The sequence below is a fragment of the Pogona vitticeps genome, chromosome 14, assembly GCF_051106095.1.
Source record: "Pogona vitticeps strain Pit_001003342236 chromosome 14, PviZW2.1, whole genome shotgun sequence".
Taxonomy (NCBI): domain Eukaryota; kingdom Metazoa; phylum Chordata; class Lepidosauria; order Squamata; family Agamidae; genus Pogona; species Pogona vitticeps.
The window spans coordinates 4,182,370-4,199,817 of NC_135796.1; the positions used below are offsets into that span (position 1 = coordinate 4,182,370).

At 43.3% G+C, this 17,448-nt stretch overlaps 1 protein-coding gene across 19 annotated transcripts in view; it reads right to left on the minus strand.

Annotated features, from left to right (window-relative positions):
• The window catches only part of CIT (citron rho-interacting serine/threonine kinase), a 133,302-nt gene that overhangs the window by 11,562 nt on the left and 104,292 nt on the right, over window positions 1-17,448 (minus strand). For 17 of the 19 annotated variants that reach the window (XM_078381611.1, XM_078381609.1, XM_020811615.3 and 14 more), the window contains 10 exons: window positions 13,384-13,521; window positions 11,947-12,127; window positions 11,661-11,752; window positions 10,506-10,610; window positions 8,255-8,424; window positions 5,548-5,628; window positions 5,210-5,345; window positions 4,102-4,241; window positions 444-536; window positions 99-207 (listed from right to left, as the gene is read on the minus strand). In XM_078381611.1, coding sequence (XP_078237737.1) covers window positions 99-207; window positions 444-536; window positions 4,102-4,241; window positions 5,210-5,345; window positions 5,548-5,628; window positions 8,255-8,424; window positions 10,506-10,610; window positions 11,661-11,752; window positions 11,947-12,127; window positions 13,384-13,521 — 1,245 coding nt within the window. The remainder of the gene's footprint in view (window positions 1-98; window positions 208-443; window positions 537-4,101; window positions 4,242-5,209; window positions 5,346-5,547; window positions 5,629-8,254; window positions 8,425-10,505; window positions 10,611-11,660; window positions 11,753-11,946; window positions 12,128-13,383; window positions 13,522-17,448) is intronic. The other 2 variants (XR_013539169.1, XR_013539170.1) reach the window with 1 other exon arrangement.

Sequence of the window (17,448 nt, forward strand, 5' to 3'; positions counted from 1 at the left end):
TTCAGCCGATGGACGTAGAACAGGCAGGAAGCTGACAGCTCTCCTCTTCCTCACCCCTTCCCACCTGGAACGAGAGCCTGAAGGAAGTGGCTCTGTACCTTCCAGTGTGTACTGCTTCATCTCAATTTCGTAAAACTTGTTTGTTCCAACGATGATGCTGTAATTAGTGAAGTGGATACAGCTGCAGGGCTCTGAAGTTTCTATCTCCTGCAACAGCAAAAGGAATAACAAATAAACAACAACAAAGCACAGGCATACAAGCCTCTTTTAGGCAGACTTTCACACAGGACAGGAGCTTACACTGAGCAATTACAAGGGCACTTGTGCAGTTCTGGCACAGCAGGGCAAATGGAGACGGAGAAAGAGGCCGGCCGGCCAGACTCTCCATCCCAGGGACCGACTCTCAACAAATGGTCTCTGACTCCTGGACAGAGCAAGATTACCTTCCTGATGCAAAACTTGCCGAGGCTCTCGTTATAGCGGAGGACGACCAGTTTGCTGGGCATGGCCGCGCAGATACACAGCCCATTCTCAATCTGCATGAGAAGGGGGGGACACAACGTTAGTACCGTTTTATACAGTGAGAGAGAACATGTCAAACAAGGGAGATGGCAGCGACTGAACCGTGGCTTTGCTGTTCCCACGGCTGTGGAGAAATCATCATAAATGGATAAAATTTTCAACTAAGCTTGAGAACCTGGTTACCCAACAGTTCCCAAACGCCAGGAAAACACCTGGGCTATTTCTCCTGGAGAGCAAAGTAGGGTATTATCAACATTAGAGACAAGATTCGCCCTCTGTTTTTGCTCTTAACTTCGTCACGCTACAGCAAGAGGGGTCAACAACTCATGGGGCTGCATGTGCCTCTTCCAATATTTCTGTGGCCTTCGGGGCCTTCACACACACACACGGGGCCAAGTTCCTATTTCATTTTCAGGAGATTGTAGAGACTGAAGCTGGTCCTGGAAAAAGAAAATTGGACCCTGTTTGTCTATAGGGGCCCAGGGTCAAATTCTGCACTATTCAGAATGTACCTATGTAGAAAGATAACACACATTATTTCCAAACGGTAGGAACTCTGGAGGTCTATCTCAGGAACTGAACAGGATAGATTCTGATCTGATGGGGTACCCACATAAATACTTTTATTCTCATGGTTGTTCTGGGTTTTTCGGGCTCTTTGGCCGTGTTCTGAAGGTTGTTCTTCCTAACGTTTCGCCAGTCTCTGTGGCCGGCATCTTCAGAGGACAGCAACCTGTGCTCACTTTTATTCTCCTCTAGAATTGTTGTTTATATTTTTTACGGGATTTTGCACAGTTCAAGAAGATGGGTCACTGCCCTGATGGGCTTACAATCTGAGATTCAATAAAAGGAAATCAAGGAAGAAGAGAGAAAAGAGGCAATAGGAATAAGGAGGGAAGCTGTACCTACAGGCTTGTTTCAGTTAGCAACATTTAGACTGGCACAGGAACTAGAAAGTTCTGTTAAAGGTTCCGTGGAGAAGGTAGGTCTTCAAGAACAGTGAGGTGGCCTCTGGAGGGCAAATTCTTGTGCAAGGTAACTTGTGTAAATGGCAACCATTCACGTTTGTGCGAGAGAATAAAGTGGTACCCTCTAAGGAGAAAATAAACTCTTCAGCCCTGACTCCAGACCTACATACCACTGCATCCTCTTGGATCACGGTATCCAAGTTTGTTTCTTTACTTGGGTGAGAAAGTATACTGGCTGCCAAAGCAGGCCTCGATACTTGGCGGAATGCCTGCTCCCACCAAAATCTACCCGTATCACCTGATCGAGTCAGGAGGTGAGGCTGAGGAGCCTGACGCCGAGGGAGGCCCGGAAGGGAAAAAACAAGAAACTGGCCCTTCTTGGTGGTAGCGCCTCGCCTCTGGAATAATCTTCCTCCAGAGATTTGTGCAGCCCCTTCGCTGAGCATCTTTAAAAACCAATTGAAAACTTGGATGTTTAGGCAGGCTTTCCCTTCAGTTAGTACTTGATTTTTTTCTTTTGTATCTTTTTCCATCTTGAATAACTCATCTACTGATGTCTAAAATTTTGTTATATTTTATATTGTTATTATATATGTTGGAAGCCGCCCAGAGTAGTCAATTGACTAGATGGGTGGGGTATAAATGCAATAAATAAATAAAATAAAATAAAAATCCTCTTCAGCAAGCCCTGTATTGCAGGGGTTCCATTTTATCTGCAGAACTGGTTTCAAAAGGCAGCTTGTGGGGAGGGGGGGGGACACTTCTGTTCAGCCCCACGACGATTAAGCTGTGGGGAGCCACAGGGTTCCATTCTATCTCCCATGCTGTTTAATATCTGTATGAAGCCACTGGGAGAGGTCATAAAGAGTACCGGGTTTGAGTGCCGTCAAAACACTCAGCTCTGTTTCTCATTATCATTGGGACTGGCTGAGGCTGTGCAGGTGCTGAACAGCCTGGAGGCTGTGATGGGCTGGAGGAGAGCCAATAAATCAAAGCCGAATCCCAACAAGCTCAGTAGTTCCCCAGGTCCAGGAGGTGAGCAGGTGAGGTGTCCTGGAAAGAGCCGCGCTCTCCCTGAAGGAGCAGGGGCATTGTTGGGGAAGGACTCCTAAGTTCATCTTTGCCATTGGAGGCTCACATGAGTTCACCGGCCCGGAGTGCCTCGGGATGGCTTGACTGGTCCACCAGCTTTGACCATTCCTGGAGAGGAACAACCTGGCCCCAGTAGTCTCTGCCCTGGTAACCTCTGTTAGACTACTGCAATGCACTCTACATGGGGCTACCATTGAGGATGACACCGATGCTGCAGCACGTGCAATAGGTAGCAGCCAGACCGCTAACAGGAGTGTCTGTTTTTGGCGTTCACAGGACACGGGTTCTGAAGGATTTGCACTGGCTGCCAAAGTGGTTTTGTTCTGAGTTCAAGGAGTGGACCGTGACCTACAAAGCCCAAAATAGTTTGAGACCTCGATATTTTAAGGAACGCCTCCCCCTACATATAACCCTGTTCAGTCACTAAAAGCTGCTGGGAAGGTCCTCTTTTACTTCCCACTATTGAGACCTGTACATTCTGTGGAGGTACAAGGGAGGGCCTTCTTGAATGTCACATCCTGACTGCAGAATGCCCTTCCCTTGGTGGTTCAACTGGCACTAACAGTGGCATCATTTTGGCACCAAGTCAAAACATGTTTCTCTGTTAGAGCCTCCAGAAATTGAGAGTCTTGGCCTGCATAAGTTCTAGTGCACTGGTTTTAAGGTTTGAATTTCTAATTGTATTAAAGAGTTTTGTTTTTAACTTCTCTTATATGACTCTGTAACCCGCTGTTAAATCTTGCAATATAAGATAGGCTATAAACGTTTTAAAGAAATAAAGGAATTCAGAGGGGACAGTTTGAAATTAAACTTCTCATTTAAAATCCACTTGCTATCAATGACTCATATTTTGCTGCCATCAACACCAGTCAGAAACAGATGATCCAAGCTCTCCAGGCTTCTTCTACATACATCTTAAAGGAATATAGTGGTGCCTCGCTTAGTGACGTTAATCCGTTCCGGAAAAAACGTTGCTAAGTGAAAACATCGCTAAGCGAAATTAAAAAGCTCATAGAAACGCATTAAAACGCGATTAATGCGTTCCTATGGACTTAAAACCTCACCTTTAAGTGAAAATCCTCCATAGCGCTGCCATTTTCGCTGCCTCTTAAGCAAGAAAAAACAGCAGGCGGCCATTTTGTTTTCCCGACGGCCATTTGAAACCGCCGATCAGCTGTTAAAAAAGGGTCGCTTTGCCATGATCGCTTCCCTGTGATCATTGCAAAGCGAAAAAACCCATAGGGACCATCGCAAAGCGATCGCTTTTGCAATCGCAAAAACTCCGTCGCTAAGCGATTTCTGCTGGACATTCCTTATGTGAGGACTGCCTCCCTGTCCTGCTTTTCACGTTGGTTTTATGCTGTACATTGCTCTGAAAGGGCAGTGAGAAAAAATGTATTAACTAAATAGCTGATGGATGACCTCTTGAGGTGGGGCTTGAAAACTCCTTTGATAATCACACCTGATGTTTCAGAGATAGCTTCCATTTACCATCTAAGAGAGAGCCTGGAGGTCTTACCTTGCCAGCAGCAAAAAGGTGGCACCCCTTCACAGCTTCAAAAACATTTGGCGAGACATCAGGCTGAGCAGGGAGGTGGGATTGGGCTAGAGACTGCTTCACTTTCTTAACGTCAACAAGACACAGGGCCCTCTCATCGCCTGAGGAACACACACAATGAATAACCCTGTCATCTCAGAAGACCAGAAGATCTCTCAACAGGAACCCAAGACGAAAAACAAAATAACAGAGACCAAATCTTCCCCCTCCCCCAGCCCCAGCGTATACAAGAGAGACAGACTGATTCTACTGTATCATTATGATTTAGTGCCACAAAGCACTTTATGTCTACACTGTCCTGGAACTTGTTATTAATCAGAAGAAATTTAGATGGCTGGAAGAACCGTATCTGAAGATGATATGGATAATTCAACACTTTTATTTTTATGCCTTCTGGGAAGGTACAGAAAAGTATTGCAAAAGTAGATTATTTTGAACAGAAGGATAATAAATTCCATATGCAGTTCGAAAGAGGGCTATAGACACTCTGATTTTACTGGAGTGCAGAAATGTCACATGGACAGAATGCAGTACTGACCACAGGAATTATTAGAGGGCATGTTTATGCATCTTGATTCTTGCAAGTAGGAGATGGAAAGTTCTTGCTTATCCTATCTCCTAACAAGCCACAGAACTGTAAGCCATGGCCTGTTCGTTTTGTTCTGGTTCTGGTTTGCTAGAGGACAGATAAGCCAACATTCTTGTGTGTCACAGTAAGCAAACCAGATACATTCAAAGCTTGAAGCCCATAATTTGTTTAGACACTCACACCTGCTGAACAAAAGATTGATCAGCATTCCTAAATGCACTGCATGTTAATGAGACAAGCAGTACTGTTTGGCACCCAGGCTTACTGATGCATGGAAACCAGGTGGATGATCTCAGCTTTCTTTCCATTTCTTGGAAGAAGAAAAAAAACACTCTTCCAGCCCACATGTGGAATGGATTGCCTGGTGAAGCCTCAAAAGCCCAGAATAGGAGTCCCAGCAGTGAGAGGGTGGTGGGGAAAATCCACCAGCAAATGATGCGTCTTCTCTTAAGACACACTGCATGCTTTCCTGAAAACTACCTGCTATCATGAGCAGTTTCTCCAGATCCTTAATGAGATGCACTTGGAAGACTGCACCAATTCCAGGGACGTGCGTTAAAGAGTTCTTCAGCACATTCAGGGCATAAAGACCTTCCTCGGCACCCACCAGCACTACCTACAAAAGGGGTTTACAAATCCGTTTGTCAAATGTACACGGAAGAGGCTACAGGAGTGCTTAAGACATGCATGAAGATCGCCAACGCAACGGCAAAAGAAAATGTTGCAGAGAAATCCAAAAGCCAATCAGATACCCCTTAATAAATCCAACAGCTTGATGTTCGGTTTGGCCAAGCAAGATGCAGCACGACCCCATTTACCTGATCACTGAAAGGTAAGGTGCAATTGATATCCAAACGATCTTCTCCCTCAAGCTTCAGGAGAGAATTGCCAAGTAACTTCTGTACATACAAGGGCAGGAGGGAGACACACACAGAGAGAAAGGATGAATGCAGTGCAACAACACGATAATCGCAACAACAATGCAAACTGCTTTAGCCTTAAAGTGAGTAGGCATATTTGCCAAAAGCATCACTTGAAAAAAGGCAAAGAATATAGATAATTCAGTATTAAGAACTACAAAAGTGCCCTGTTCTCTTTGACTGAAATCCCATCCTGCTTCCCAAATAAGAGACCCACTAGATCAGTGGGAACTTAGTCAGCTCCTGTGTAATCCCACAGATGATCTCTATCCTGCGTCACCATGATCCCAAAATGTGACTCAATCTCTGCACAGCTGACAAAAATGTCAAGGCTGCTCGTCCTCTTTCTCCTGAAAACAGCAGTATAAAAATGCTTCTGGAGTGAAATCTAGAGGATGGCTCTCACCGGGGGCCTCCACTCCCGTAGGCTGCAAAAGTAAAAAAACACAAACACAGCCCTTCCAGCCAGTGCTTAGTAGCACTGAGCACAGATCTGCCTTCCCAGTCACCTGGGGGCAGTTGTGAGGAATGAGTTTTTGTAAGGAAAATTCAAAGGCATCACTAGCATCAGTAGGTTGTTGAGGGAAGTGCTTTGGGGATCGGGTGGTGGGTTTTCTGCTGCAACGTGACATCAGTTTCTCTCCACTATTGCTCTCCAAGGGACACACATGCAGGCCCTCAAATTAAAAGTCAATTTTCTTTTTGTCTCTGAATGATGCAAGCTGCTTCCCTAGCCTTCCGCATCTCATTTGCACTCTAAGGGAGACAGGGGCATAGCTTTACACAAGGACAGAAGATCTGGTGAATGTCTTCTACTGCAAGCCAAAAGAGCACTTCACCCCTGAACAAGACTGGAAGAGCTGGTATGTGTATTCTATGTACACATGGCGAGTAGGCTTCCACCTCTTACTGATAAAATTACATCGCAAAGCTCAAAGTTAATCTTTTAATAACATAGTTCTATATTAGTCCCTTGAGACCAGAGCTACAGCATTATTATAGACTCAGAGCCTGGTCAGGAATTTTGTGGAGTGTAAGCAGAGAGCATTTATGCATATGCTTGGGAGGCAGACTGTAAATCAATAAGGAACAGGGAATGTCTGAAACCAGCTACTGTGTATTTTAATTAAGGCAACTCTAATTAAATGTTAACTATATTTGTCAGCACTCAAGTGGTCTTAATCACCCCCGAGGACTTGTACCAATTATCTAGAATGTGGAAAGAGGGAAGCAGAGCTCAGAAAAGTCACTTTTTATGACTACAACTCCCACAATCCCCTAGCCAGCAAGCGTTCTGGGAGCTGAAATCCAAAAAAGTATCTTTTCTAATCTCCTGACCAAATGGATAGGATTAACCATTGTGCTTTGCTCACGACCTGGAGTTAAATCCCAGGTAGCCAGCTCAAGGTTGACTCAGCCTTCTATCCGTCCGAGGTTGGTAAAATGAGTACCCAGCTTGTGGAGGGGACGGGCAATGTGTAGCCTGCATAATTAATTTGTAAACTGCCCAGCGAGTCCTTTAAGTACTATAGGGCGGTATATAAGCAGCATGCTTTAGCTCTCGTAAGCTCCTGTCACAGCATTTCAATCAGGTTGAGGTCTGGACTTGAACTGGGCCATGGCCAACACCTTGATCCTTTTCTTTTTCTGCCATTTTGTTGTAAATTTGCTGGTGTGCTTGGGATCCTTGTCCTGTTGCACGACCCAGCTTTGGCCAAGCTTTAGCTGTCGGACAGATGGCCTCCCCTTTGACTCTAGAATACTTTGGTATACTGAGGAGTTCATGATCAATGACTGCAAGGTGCCCAGGTCCTGGGGCTGCAAAACAAGCCCAAATTATCACCCCTCCGCTACCATGCTTGACTGTTGGTAGGAGGTGTTTGTGCTGATATGCTGTGTTTGGTTTTCGCTGTGCGTTATGGCCAAACCTCTCCATTTTTGTCTCGTCTGTCCAAAGGATGTTGTTCCAGAAGTCTTGTGGCTTGTCCGGATGCAACTTGGCAAACCTGGGCTATGCTGCCATGTTCCTTTTAGAGAGAAGAGGCTTTCTCCTGGCAACCCTTCCAAACAAGCCACACTTGTTCAGTCTTTTTCTAATTGCACTGTCATGAACTTTAACGTTTCACATGCTAACCGAGGCCTGCAGTCTGGATGTGACTCTTGGATTTTTTGCAATTTTTATGACTATTGTGGTCTGACCTCAGAGTGAGTTCGCTTGGACGTCCACCCCTGGGAAGACTGGCAACTGTCTTGAATGTTTTCCTCTTGTGAATAATCTTTCTCACTGTAGACATCTCCATTTTGGCTTTATGTTTGTTAAATAAATCACAATACAGTGTAATATGTAACGTGTTGTTGTTCATTTGAGGTTGTATTTACCTAATTTTAAGACCTGCTAAGGACCAGATTATTTTTATTTCCTGATACATAAAAACCACAGAATTCAAAAAGGGTGTAGTTTGTTTGTCACATGACTGTTTATATTTCACCTTTCTTCTTGTGATTTTAGTAAAAGGCTCAAACACTTCTTTTTAAATGAAAACTGAACAAGGATATAAAAAGGGCCACACCCTAACCCTCCACCTCCTGTTCCATTTATACTTACAGCATCAGCTTCGGCCTTTTCTCTGGAAACTCGTCCTCCAGCAACAATGGACTCTAGAGCACTGACCCAGCGTTGTTTATCAGGAAAAGTGGGTGCTAGTAAATAGAGGGTCCGGCCAGGCCAACAGGTGGTGTGAGGATGAGACTCCAGCTTTAATATATATGGCACATCTGGTTCGTTACCAAACAAAATACAAAAACAAGATTATGAAATATACTAGGCTCTTTGTGGAACCATTTCTCCACTTTTAGACTATGTGCTGTTGAAATGCTCAAAACTGATTATACTATAGGGCCTCTAATTAGGCCCTATAGTATAACCAGTACTGCAATTTGTAGAGCTGTACTGCAACTTGTAAACCAAGCAAAGCTGTACTGCAACTTGTAAACAGATTATGCAATAAATTGCAAGGTTGTTTTTTCTGTGTGTGTGTCTGTGTGTGTGTGTGCATGCATGCGCGCACACATACACACACACGTGTGCTGGACCACAACTCACCAAATTCCTCAAAGGCAATGGCAGCTGAGGATTCTGGGAATTGTAAACCCAAACAGTTAAACTATTCCGAGCTTTGACTACTTTATCTCCAGCTCAAACGACATGCTTCCAAAGTCATGCAACAGAAAAAACATCTGCAGAATTAGCACCAAAAAGAGAGCACACACATCAGAGGAAAATATATTCAGATCAAAAGAACCTTATAAATAGGAACTCCCTAACAGGAGGAGAAAAGATGCTATTTTTGTACTCTGGCCCAAAGACTCCTATGATCCAAAACAAGAAACAAGCACAGTTGCCAAAAGATAGACAAGGCACTCACTGGAATGAGCAATCATTTCTTCTTGGGCTGCACAAGATGTGCTCCTCATAAACTCACACGTTGCTTGAAGCCTGTTTCTTCTCCCCTAGCCCTCACTCCTTATTGAAGTGAAGGCTGTGAATGAGTAAATGCATTTTCTTGTCACACCCAAGACAAAGCTGATTCACTTGGATGCTATATAGAATATTTATTTTATTTATTTATATCCCGCCTATCTGAATCACATAGGACCACTCTAGGCGGCTTACAACAATGACAATTTACAATAAAAATTAATACAATTTTAAAGTAGGGGAAAGGCAAGAACGAAGTGAAACGAAGACTAGGGCAAAGGAAAAATAGGGAAGGTCAGGAATTGGCGGTGGGGGCATCCAGGCTGAATCAGCATTTTTTTTCCCTGTGGAGGTTATCTGGGTCAATTCAGAATAAAAACTGGTCCCCGATTTGATACCCTGTACCAATGAAAATTTCTTATAATCATCTCCAACCTTGTCCATCCTGCTTCAAGAATGCTACTCTTTAAGCTCCCCCAAAGGAAAAGCCAAAAGGCAAGCAAAAGGAAGAACCAGACTCTGCTCTTTGTACAGTCCAGTTCACGAGATGCCTGGAAGTCTGACCACAACATACTTATTAGTCTTTAAGGTGTCACAAGACTTCTTCACTGCCCTGGCTACTAAGGGCAAACACAGCTATTCTTCTGACATTGCTCCACTGCATGCACACGCTATATATGTTTCTGCAAAATACATACATTGACTATTGACCCTTGTACATTTACTGCATGAAAATGCAAATTTTGCCATTTTTTCCCTCTTCCACTAAAAAAACCATAGAAGAATGGAGTTGCAGTGCTCCCATAAGGTCACCAACTCCTGCTCCATGCAGGAATCCTAACCAAAGTAAATCTGTCCGATGGTTGCCTAATTTTCTCTTGAATGCCTCAAGCATTCTCCTCCCCTGCTTTGTCTTGCCGTTCTTCCACCTTCAGTTCCTCTGTTGGCTGCTGATGCTCAAGAGTTCTGTCTCTGTACTCTACATCTTGTAGCCTTAAACCTGTCCACTCAGTGCTCCAGTCCTTTCACTTTTTCTTCTAATAGTGCTACCAATTTGCTCGTGATGCATTTTGTACGCTGCCTTGTTCTTAAGCATGAAGACAAACATGGCGCACACGTTGCAGGTCATCACTACTGCTGTGTCTCTTCCTTCCATGAACCCTGTTACCTTTTAACTTTCATCTCTTTGTCTATTAGTGGCCTTTCCTTTGTCGTGTCTGCCTTGAAGGATGCTGGGATATAATATATAGGTAAAGGTAAAGGTTCCAGTCGTGTCCGACTCTAGGGCGCAGTGCTCATCCCTGACTCCAAGCTGTAGAGCCAGCATTTGTCTGTAGACAGTTTCTTAAGAGATCAGTAGAACTGCAACTTCTCCTACCTGTCTTAGCTGTATTTAAAAGTTCAGTTGCTCCAACAGCTCCATGGACAGTAACATCCCCATCTGGAAGACACAGCTCAAACTCTTCCACAGGCCTCTGTCCAGCTTGGGCAAAGATTAAAAAAAAAAAAAAAACAGGAGACAAACATAGAGAGGAAATGAATGTACAGGCAAGTAATAAGGTTGTGAGCAAACACAAGAAATGTAGGGAAAAAAACACTTCACGTGTTAAGACTTAATCTTAAATCTGTGCTGGCAGGTGCCAGGGGAAGAGAGGACTCTGAGGATTCCTCAGTGAAAAAGTCAGTAATGGAACAGAAGTTTCTCCGAAACAGTAGCTTATTTCTAACCAATGATCTTCCCCATGAGCGATCAGTTGCACAGAACATGTTATAAACTTGCCAGCTTTCCCTCTGGTACAGCACCCAGCACCCATATTTATACGTGCCAAATGCTCTCAGATCCTTTTATTAAATGGGTTATATGTTGGAGGTGCAAGTGCCTCTGAGCCTAACGAGATATTTGAAAAGGAGTGTATCAGTATATGAAGCCAGCTTCCACAAAGCTGGTGGGGAGTGACAGGTGCAATTGAGCTTGCAAGAAAGAGGCACGCATTGGCATGTGTAGGAAGGTCCTCGGTGGGGTCTCTTGATAGTCTTTTCCTTCGTCTGATCTCTGCTGACCTTCCTGCTACAAAGACTATTAAAAGTTGCTTCCTTTCCTTTCCTTTCCTCCTATTATTTCTCTCAACTTCTCTCTTAAAGACAGAGGAGGCATCTTGTATTTGTACCCAAAAGGCAAAGGGCACTCGTGGCTCTCTGTGTCTCCCTTTGAGTTAATTAAAACTAGGATGCCTCTTATCTTTGTTATCTCAATGTCCTTCTCTGATAAATTCTAGCTTTCTTATTTTCCAATAAGAGGAGGAAGCCTGAAAGTGATTTCTTTGCATGGGCGAGGCATGCTTTTCTAACCATTTAGTCATCTGGACGGCCAAATTTGTCTGTTAACTCTGCTGCAGCTGACTCTGCTCACAAAAGATCAGTGCTCTTGTTCTAACAAGGGGATGGACTGAAGGACCACGTCAGAGAAGACAAGAAAGGTAATCAATAGTAAAGGTTAGGCCTCGTCAAAAAGTTAATCGGATGTCAAGGTTACCTTCTCTTGCTTCTGTGTCATAAACAAGCACTTTAGTTCCTTCTAGAACAATGTACTTCCTGTCCCAGCCTTGCTGCCCACGCTTATTATTTCTGAAAACACAAAGAGAGGGCAACATTGTATTAGAGGCTCTGTCCAAGGTTCTGAATCTCATGGTCAGCCAGTCCTAAGGAATATCACCAGCAACATGAGAAACGGCCTCCGCAGTCAACCAAATTCTAGGCAGCAGCTCCCCTCTTGCAGCTGCGGGGCGGGTGTGTTCCAGGGCAGAGACTCACGTGTGTACCTTGGCACCTTCATCCAGCCTTCCAGCCGCAGAGAGCTGCTTGGTTCTTTCAGCTGCAGACCCGGGGAGTTCAGTTTGTCTCGGCAGAAGGCTTCCGAGAAATGTGTGGCGTACTCTGCAGGTAAGCCACAGGTCGCTGGCAAGCAGGCTGAACATTTTGGATGGCACATCATCTGGCATTCTGAAAGGAGGAAAGGAGGATGCCTGAGAGGAACAACAAAGTGGCCCATCTGGTAATAACCAAAGACAAACCGTGCTCCTCAAACATTTAAAAATATCAGACTGAAGAAGCAGGTAACATCATAAAGCTATTTCAAGAAATACAGTGGTGCCTCGCTTAACGGGAGGCCCGTTTAACAACGAATCCGCATAGCGATGAAGTTTTTGCGATCGCAAAAGTGATTGCATTGCGATGATTTAAATAGGAAAAAATCGCTTTGCAATGATCAATACCGTTTCACTTACCAATTATCGCATAGTGATGATTTTCCAAAATGGCCACCGGATAAAAAAATGGCCGCCTGCTGTGTTTTCGCCTGGATTCCTCGCTTACCGGGCAGCGAAAATGGCCGTCGTATGGAGGATTTTCGCTTAAAGGTGAGTTTTAAGCCCATAGGAACGCATTGAAGGGGTTTCAATACATTCCTATGGGCTTTTTAAAACCGCATAGCGACGAAATTGCTTTGCAGCGATTTTTGCTGCACCGATTATCGTTGCTATGCGGGGCACCACTGTACTGTAATTATTGAGGGTGAGATGCCTCTGTAAGGAACAACAGCTAGAACTTATTTCAAATTTATTATCCACGATAAAAATCCTCTGCATTCACTCCAACAGATTTTACCTATAACATCTGAGATTGGGGTGCCGTTATGATATTATCCACAAGTTCTAGAACTCCCAGCTGTATAGGATGCCCCACTCTTTCTAAGAAGGTAACCATAACATGGTGAAAAATAAGAACAAGCCGTGTTTTCTAGTTTCTATTTGTATGACTCAGTTGTATTCTGGCCACATAAGAAGAAAAGCAATGCCTTCATGAATAAAGAATGACTAGCTTTATTCATGAAGTTTAAAGCACTTCTCAGTAATTGAGAAAGTGTTTACTGTGGATATAGAATAATAAATAAGGTAATTCAGCTCCAGCCTGCAAATCAGACAGATCTGACAAAGAGAAGGATCTCTTTGACATAATTGTAAAGTGAAATCTTTGGAAGCCCCTATTGGCAGAGATGATCTGTGGAATACAGTTTCTGTCCTTTTCTTCAGCAGTGCAATGCAATTCATTTATACTCATCCAGACCTCCCTTACAGCATAAGGAAAAGGCAGACATGTGCCTGTTCTCCTTGATTGCTAGATTAGGGACACCCTGTTAGCTGCTGTTGCTCATCCGGTAGAGCCCTTCTGACTCCTTCTATTCTGTCTTTTATTCTTACCAAGACATTTAGATGCTTGACGTCCAAAATGCACCGTATCCAAGCAAACTGCACATTTTGTTGCTCTCATATTCAATCCCACATTGAACCGGTGAGGAATATTATGGTGCATCCTTTCCTTCATACGCCGATTAAATTCTACAGAAAGAAGTGAGTAGGAGCCTTTTAAAAAAAGAGCATGATAACCATCAGCTTTTATTCCCACAAGCCTAGATGGGCACTAGCCAAAAGACTGTACACGAAGAGGTAACTTTAAACAGTCCTCATGGTAAATGCATACCAGCATAGCCATTAGAGTGGAAGTCCAGCGCCCACTTGAACAGGATGTGGTGCTAACTTACCAGATTCTAACAAGACGTAATATGTGGCCTTTTAAAAAACATTCCCAGCCAGAGACCATATAAGCCCAGGGTAGGTAGGTAGGTACGTAGGTAGGTAGGTAGGTATGCAGGTATGCATTATTATTATTATTATTATTATTATTATTATTATTATTATTATTATTATTATTATTATTATTATTATTATTATTATTATTATTATTATTATTATTATTATTATTATTATTATTATTATTATTATTATTATTATTATTATTATTATTATTCACATTTCTCCCAACAAGGGACCCATATTACTTAATTGCAGCTCTGTACAACACTAGTGGTGGAAGCAACATGGAGATTTGGTACCAAATGGGGCTTACCCATGTTATAAGCAGCATTTAGTACGTCTATGAGGTTGCTTCATACCGGGTCAGACTCTTAGTCCATCTAATTAAATCTTGCCTGTTCTGACTGGCAGTTCAGGGACTCAGAAAGAAGACCTTCCCATCCCTGTCTACCGAACAGTATGAGCTGCAGGGGCTGGAGATTCAGCCAGGTCCCTACGCCCGACCCATGTGCCTTCCCCATTTCACTTTTATTTCTGGATGCATGGCCACGACCGTTAAGGCCACTGCAAACAAAGGCGCTTAACCTGAATTTAAACTAGATGTGTTCCATCTTTAAGCCAATATGACTTTTAATATAACAGCAGTTATTTTAACAGGGATGCCCAATTATGCACTGAAAGTCATTTCCATCATAGTTTGGACTGGAAGTTGAGAGTACAGTACACTGGTTCTACAGTTAATAAAAAAGTAAGTCGATGTAGAGTAAAAAGAGGTGCTGATTGTACAATATTAGGACTCATAACAGCTCCGCTGTTCACTAGAGAGAGAGAAAATATCTACACAAACACACACACACCACAGAGTTTGGTGGGAAAGCTAATATGCAAAAAAAATTAGTTGTGGCACACTGGAATTAACATTACATGCCAGCCAGTTTCAGATAAAATAATAATTAGCATTTCTGTTAAGATTTAAAGGTTCAAAGCATTCCATATAATTATCCAATAATCCTTATAAATCCTGTGAGGTAGCCAGTATTAGCACCGTACTGCAGGGAGCAGGTGGTCTGAGGCTAAGAGACAGAACTGTTTGAAAAGCAACACAAAGAACTCATAACTGGAGAGAGATTTTAAAACCGCAGACTTTCCCATTTCATTCTCTTTAGCACAACTGTACACCAGCTCTAGACCACATGACTTAATTCGCATGGACAAATACAGGGACAGACCTACACTAAAAGTGGACAGGCTGTACTTCAAACATTCATAAAATGACAGCAACCACTACAGAGAAAACACTGAGAAATCAAACACACTGGAGAGTTGATAGCTGTCCAAAGGAAATGGTCTTGAATGTGGCACTCTATATGGGCACAGGGATTAGCCCAACTGGCTCTAGGACAGGGGTGGGCAATTAATTTCTATGGGGGGGGGCCACATGAAAAATCTAAACTGTGATCGGGGGCCGAACTGACTTTACTTAAAAATAAAATGAAACAGTGATGTCATGACTGTTTTTATTTTAAATTGTTAATCTTCACAAATACTAAAGAGGTTTTTTTGTGGCATGTTAAAGGTAAGCAACTGATCAACTTTAGACAAAAAGCTATAAATGGTTGTGATGTTTAAAACTGTCCCCGGGCCGGACAGGAGCGGCTCGTGGGCCGTATGTGGTCTGCTCTAGGGAAACCAAAGAGAACACACCGCTGGATGTGACCTCCAGGATCAGAGGGTGCCTTCCCCCTGCACATCAGCGGCTGTGAAATAACAGACAAAGTGTGGAAGGCCTCTTGTCTGACCCTTTGGTTGGCAACCGGAAAGGGGAGGGGATGAAGGATGCTACAGAGCACTATCTTCTTTAGTACGAATGAAAATCTGAAGTTGAGGGACAGCTTGTCTAACACTGGTCCCTTTCTCTGGTTCCCAGAATGGACAATCAAGGGAGACCATGGAGGGCGCTTAGGGCTGCCCCAGAATGGATTCCTTGAAAGCTACGAAAAAGATGGCACTCGGATGAAGCTGCCTATTCTAGGCAAGAGGAGAAGGGACTCAGAGCTCTGATGTTTAAATGGGAATAACCCTTCCATGCACTTGATTTGTTCTAACGAGTGGAAATGTGAGAATTCTCATTTTGCATAAAATATCAGGAATGTGGAAATACACCCCCAGGTGTATCAGAGAATCACTACTAATGGTTGTTGAAGTTTTTTTGGGGGGGGCTGTTTGGCCGTGTTTTGGAGGTTTTTCTTCTTAACGTTTCGCCAGTCTCTGTGGCCGGCATCTTCAAAGGACAGGAGTTAGAACACAGACAGAATTCTGACTCCTGTCTCCTGAAGGTGCCGGCCACAGAGACTGGCGAAACGTTAGGAAGGAAAACCTCCAGAACAAGGCCAGACAGCCCGAAAAACCTACAGCAACCATCAGATCACTACTAAAGTCCTAAGGATTCTAGCCCTGCACCAATCTGATTTCAACAATAAAAAAAGATCAGATACTCCAGTGGAGTTACTTTTTGATTGTTTGCTTATTTCCAAAAAGGCAGTAAAATGATGTTTCTTGCACATTCCAGGGTAAAGATAATCAAAGCATAAGTGACTTGTTATTAACTCCTCAGCTTATCCTGTGCCTCAACGAACAAAGTCTAAAAGGTATCCTAGTGACAGCTGTTCCAACCAAACCAGATGTCACCAAAAAAATCCCTCTTCCCTCATATTCTTTATCTTTCCCAAGTAGAAACGAATACAATTTTTGTTCCAACTAGAATCAAAGGCAACTAAACTATGAACAGCTCAGTTAAAGTTCTTGTTATTTCAAGCCTGACTTTCCATGAATTTAGGCAGATGTGTGAACAGAGCTAGTATCAATCTGCTACTGGAAAATAAAACTACGCAAAAGCGAATTTGTTGGAGAAAAAGAAACTACCTTATTCTGAGAAGACCTGGGAAGGAACAGATTGCGGTCCTTGTTAGTGTTATTTTTCCATTTATTTAGAGCAAATTAGATATTCAATATTTAGAAAGGTGAAATGTAATTGGCATTGACAACAATGCTCTCTACGTGGGGCTTCCTTTGAGATTAACCTGAACCTGCAGCAGTCCAAAATGTGGCAGTCAGGCTGGTGGCAGTTGTGAGCCAGATTTGATCACAACTCCCCAGTCCTGGCTCACTTACACTTGTTTTCAGTTGCACCCTGGGTCAGGTTCAAGGTACTAATGTTAACCTATGCCTTGGGGCCACATTATCTGTTGGAGCTTCTTTCCCTAAGATCATCTTCCCAGACCACTAGATCCTCTCAGGCTATGCTCCTCCACATGGCTAAGCCAAAGGAGGCCAGGAAATCTTCAAGGAGAAATTAAGCTTTTTCAAATCTATCCATCAATCTGTCCATCAGGAAATAAAGCACTGGATCACTGATCCAACAACCATTGCATGAAGTGGTTCAGATTCACTTTAAAAAAAAGTTCAAGGCAGATTTCACACCGTTGCCAAAACAATCTTACTAGCGGAATCAGAATTTCAGAAAATTGGAATAATAGAATAGTGCCAGTTTATGGCTTTGATCACAACCCAAAAGGATGCATTGAGCAGGAAACATTCCTACTTCTACATGTTTATTCTCTCTCTCTTTCTTATTCCTTCTTTAAAAAGTCTATGAGACCCCACCTGCCATGC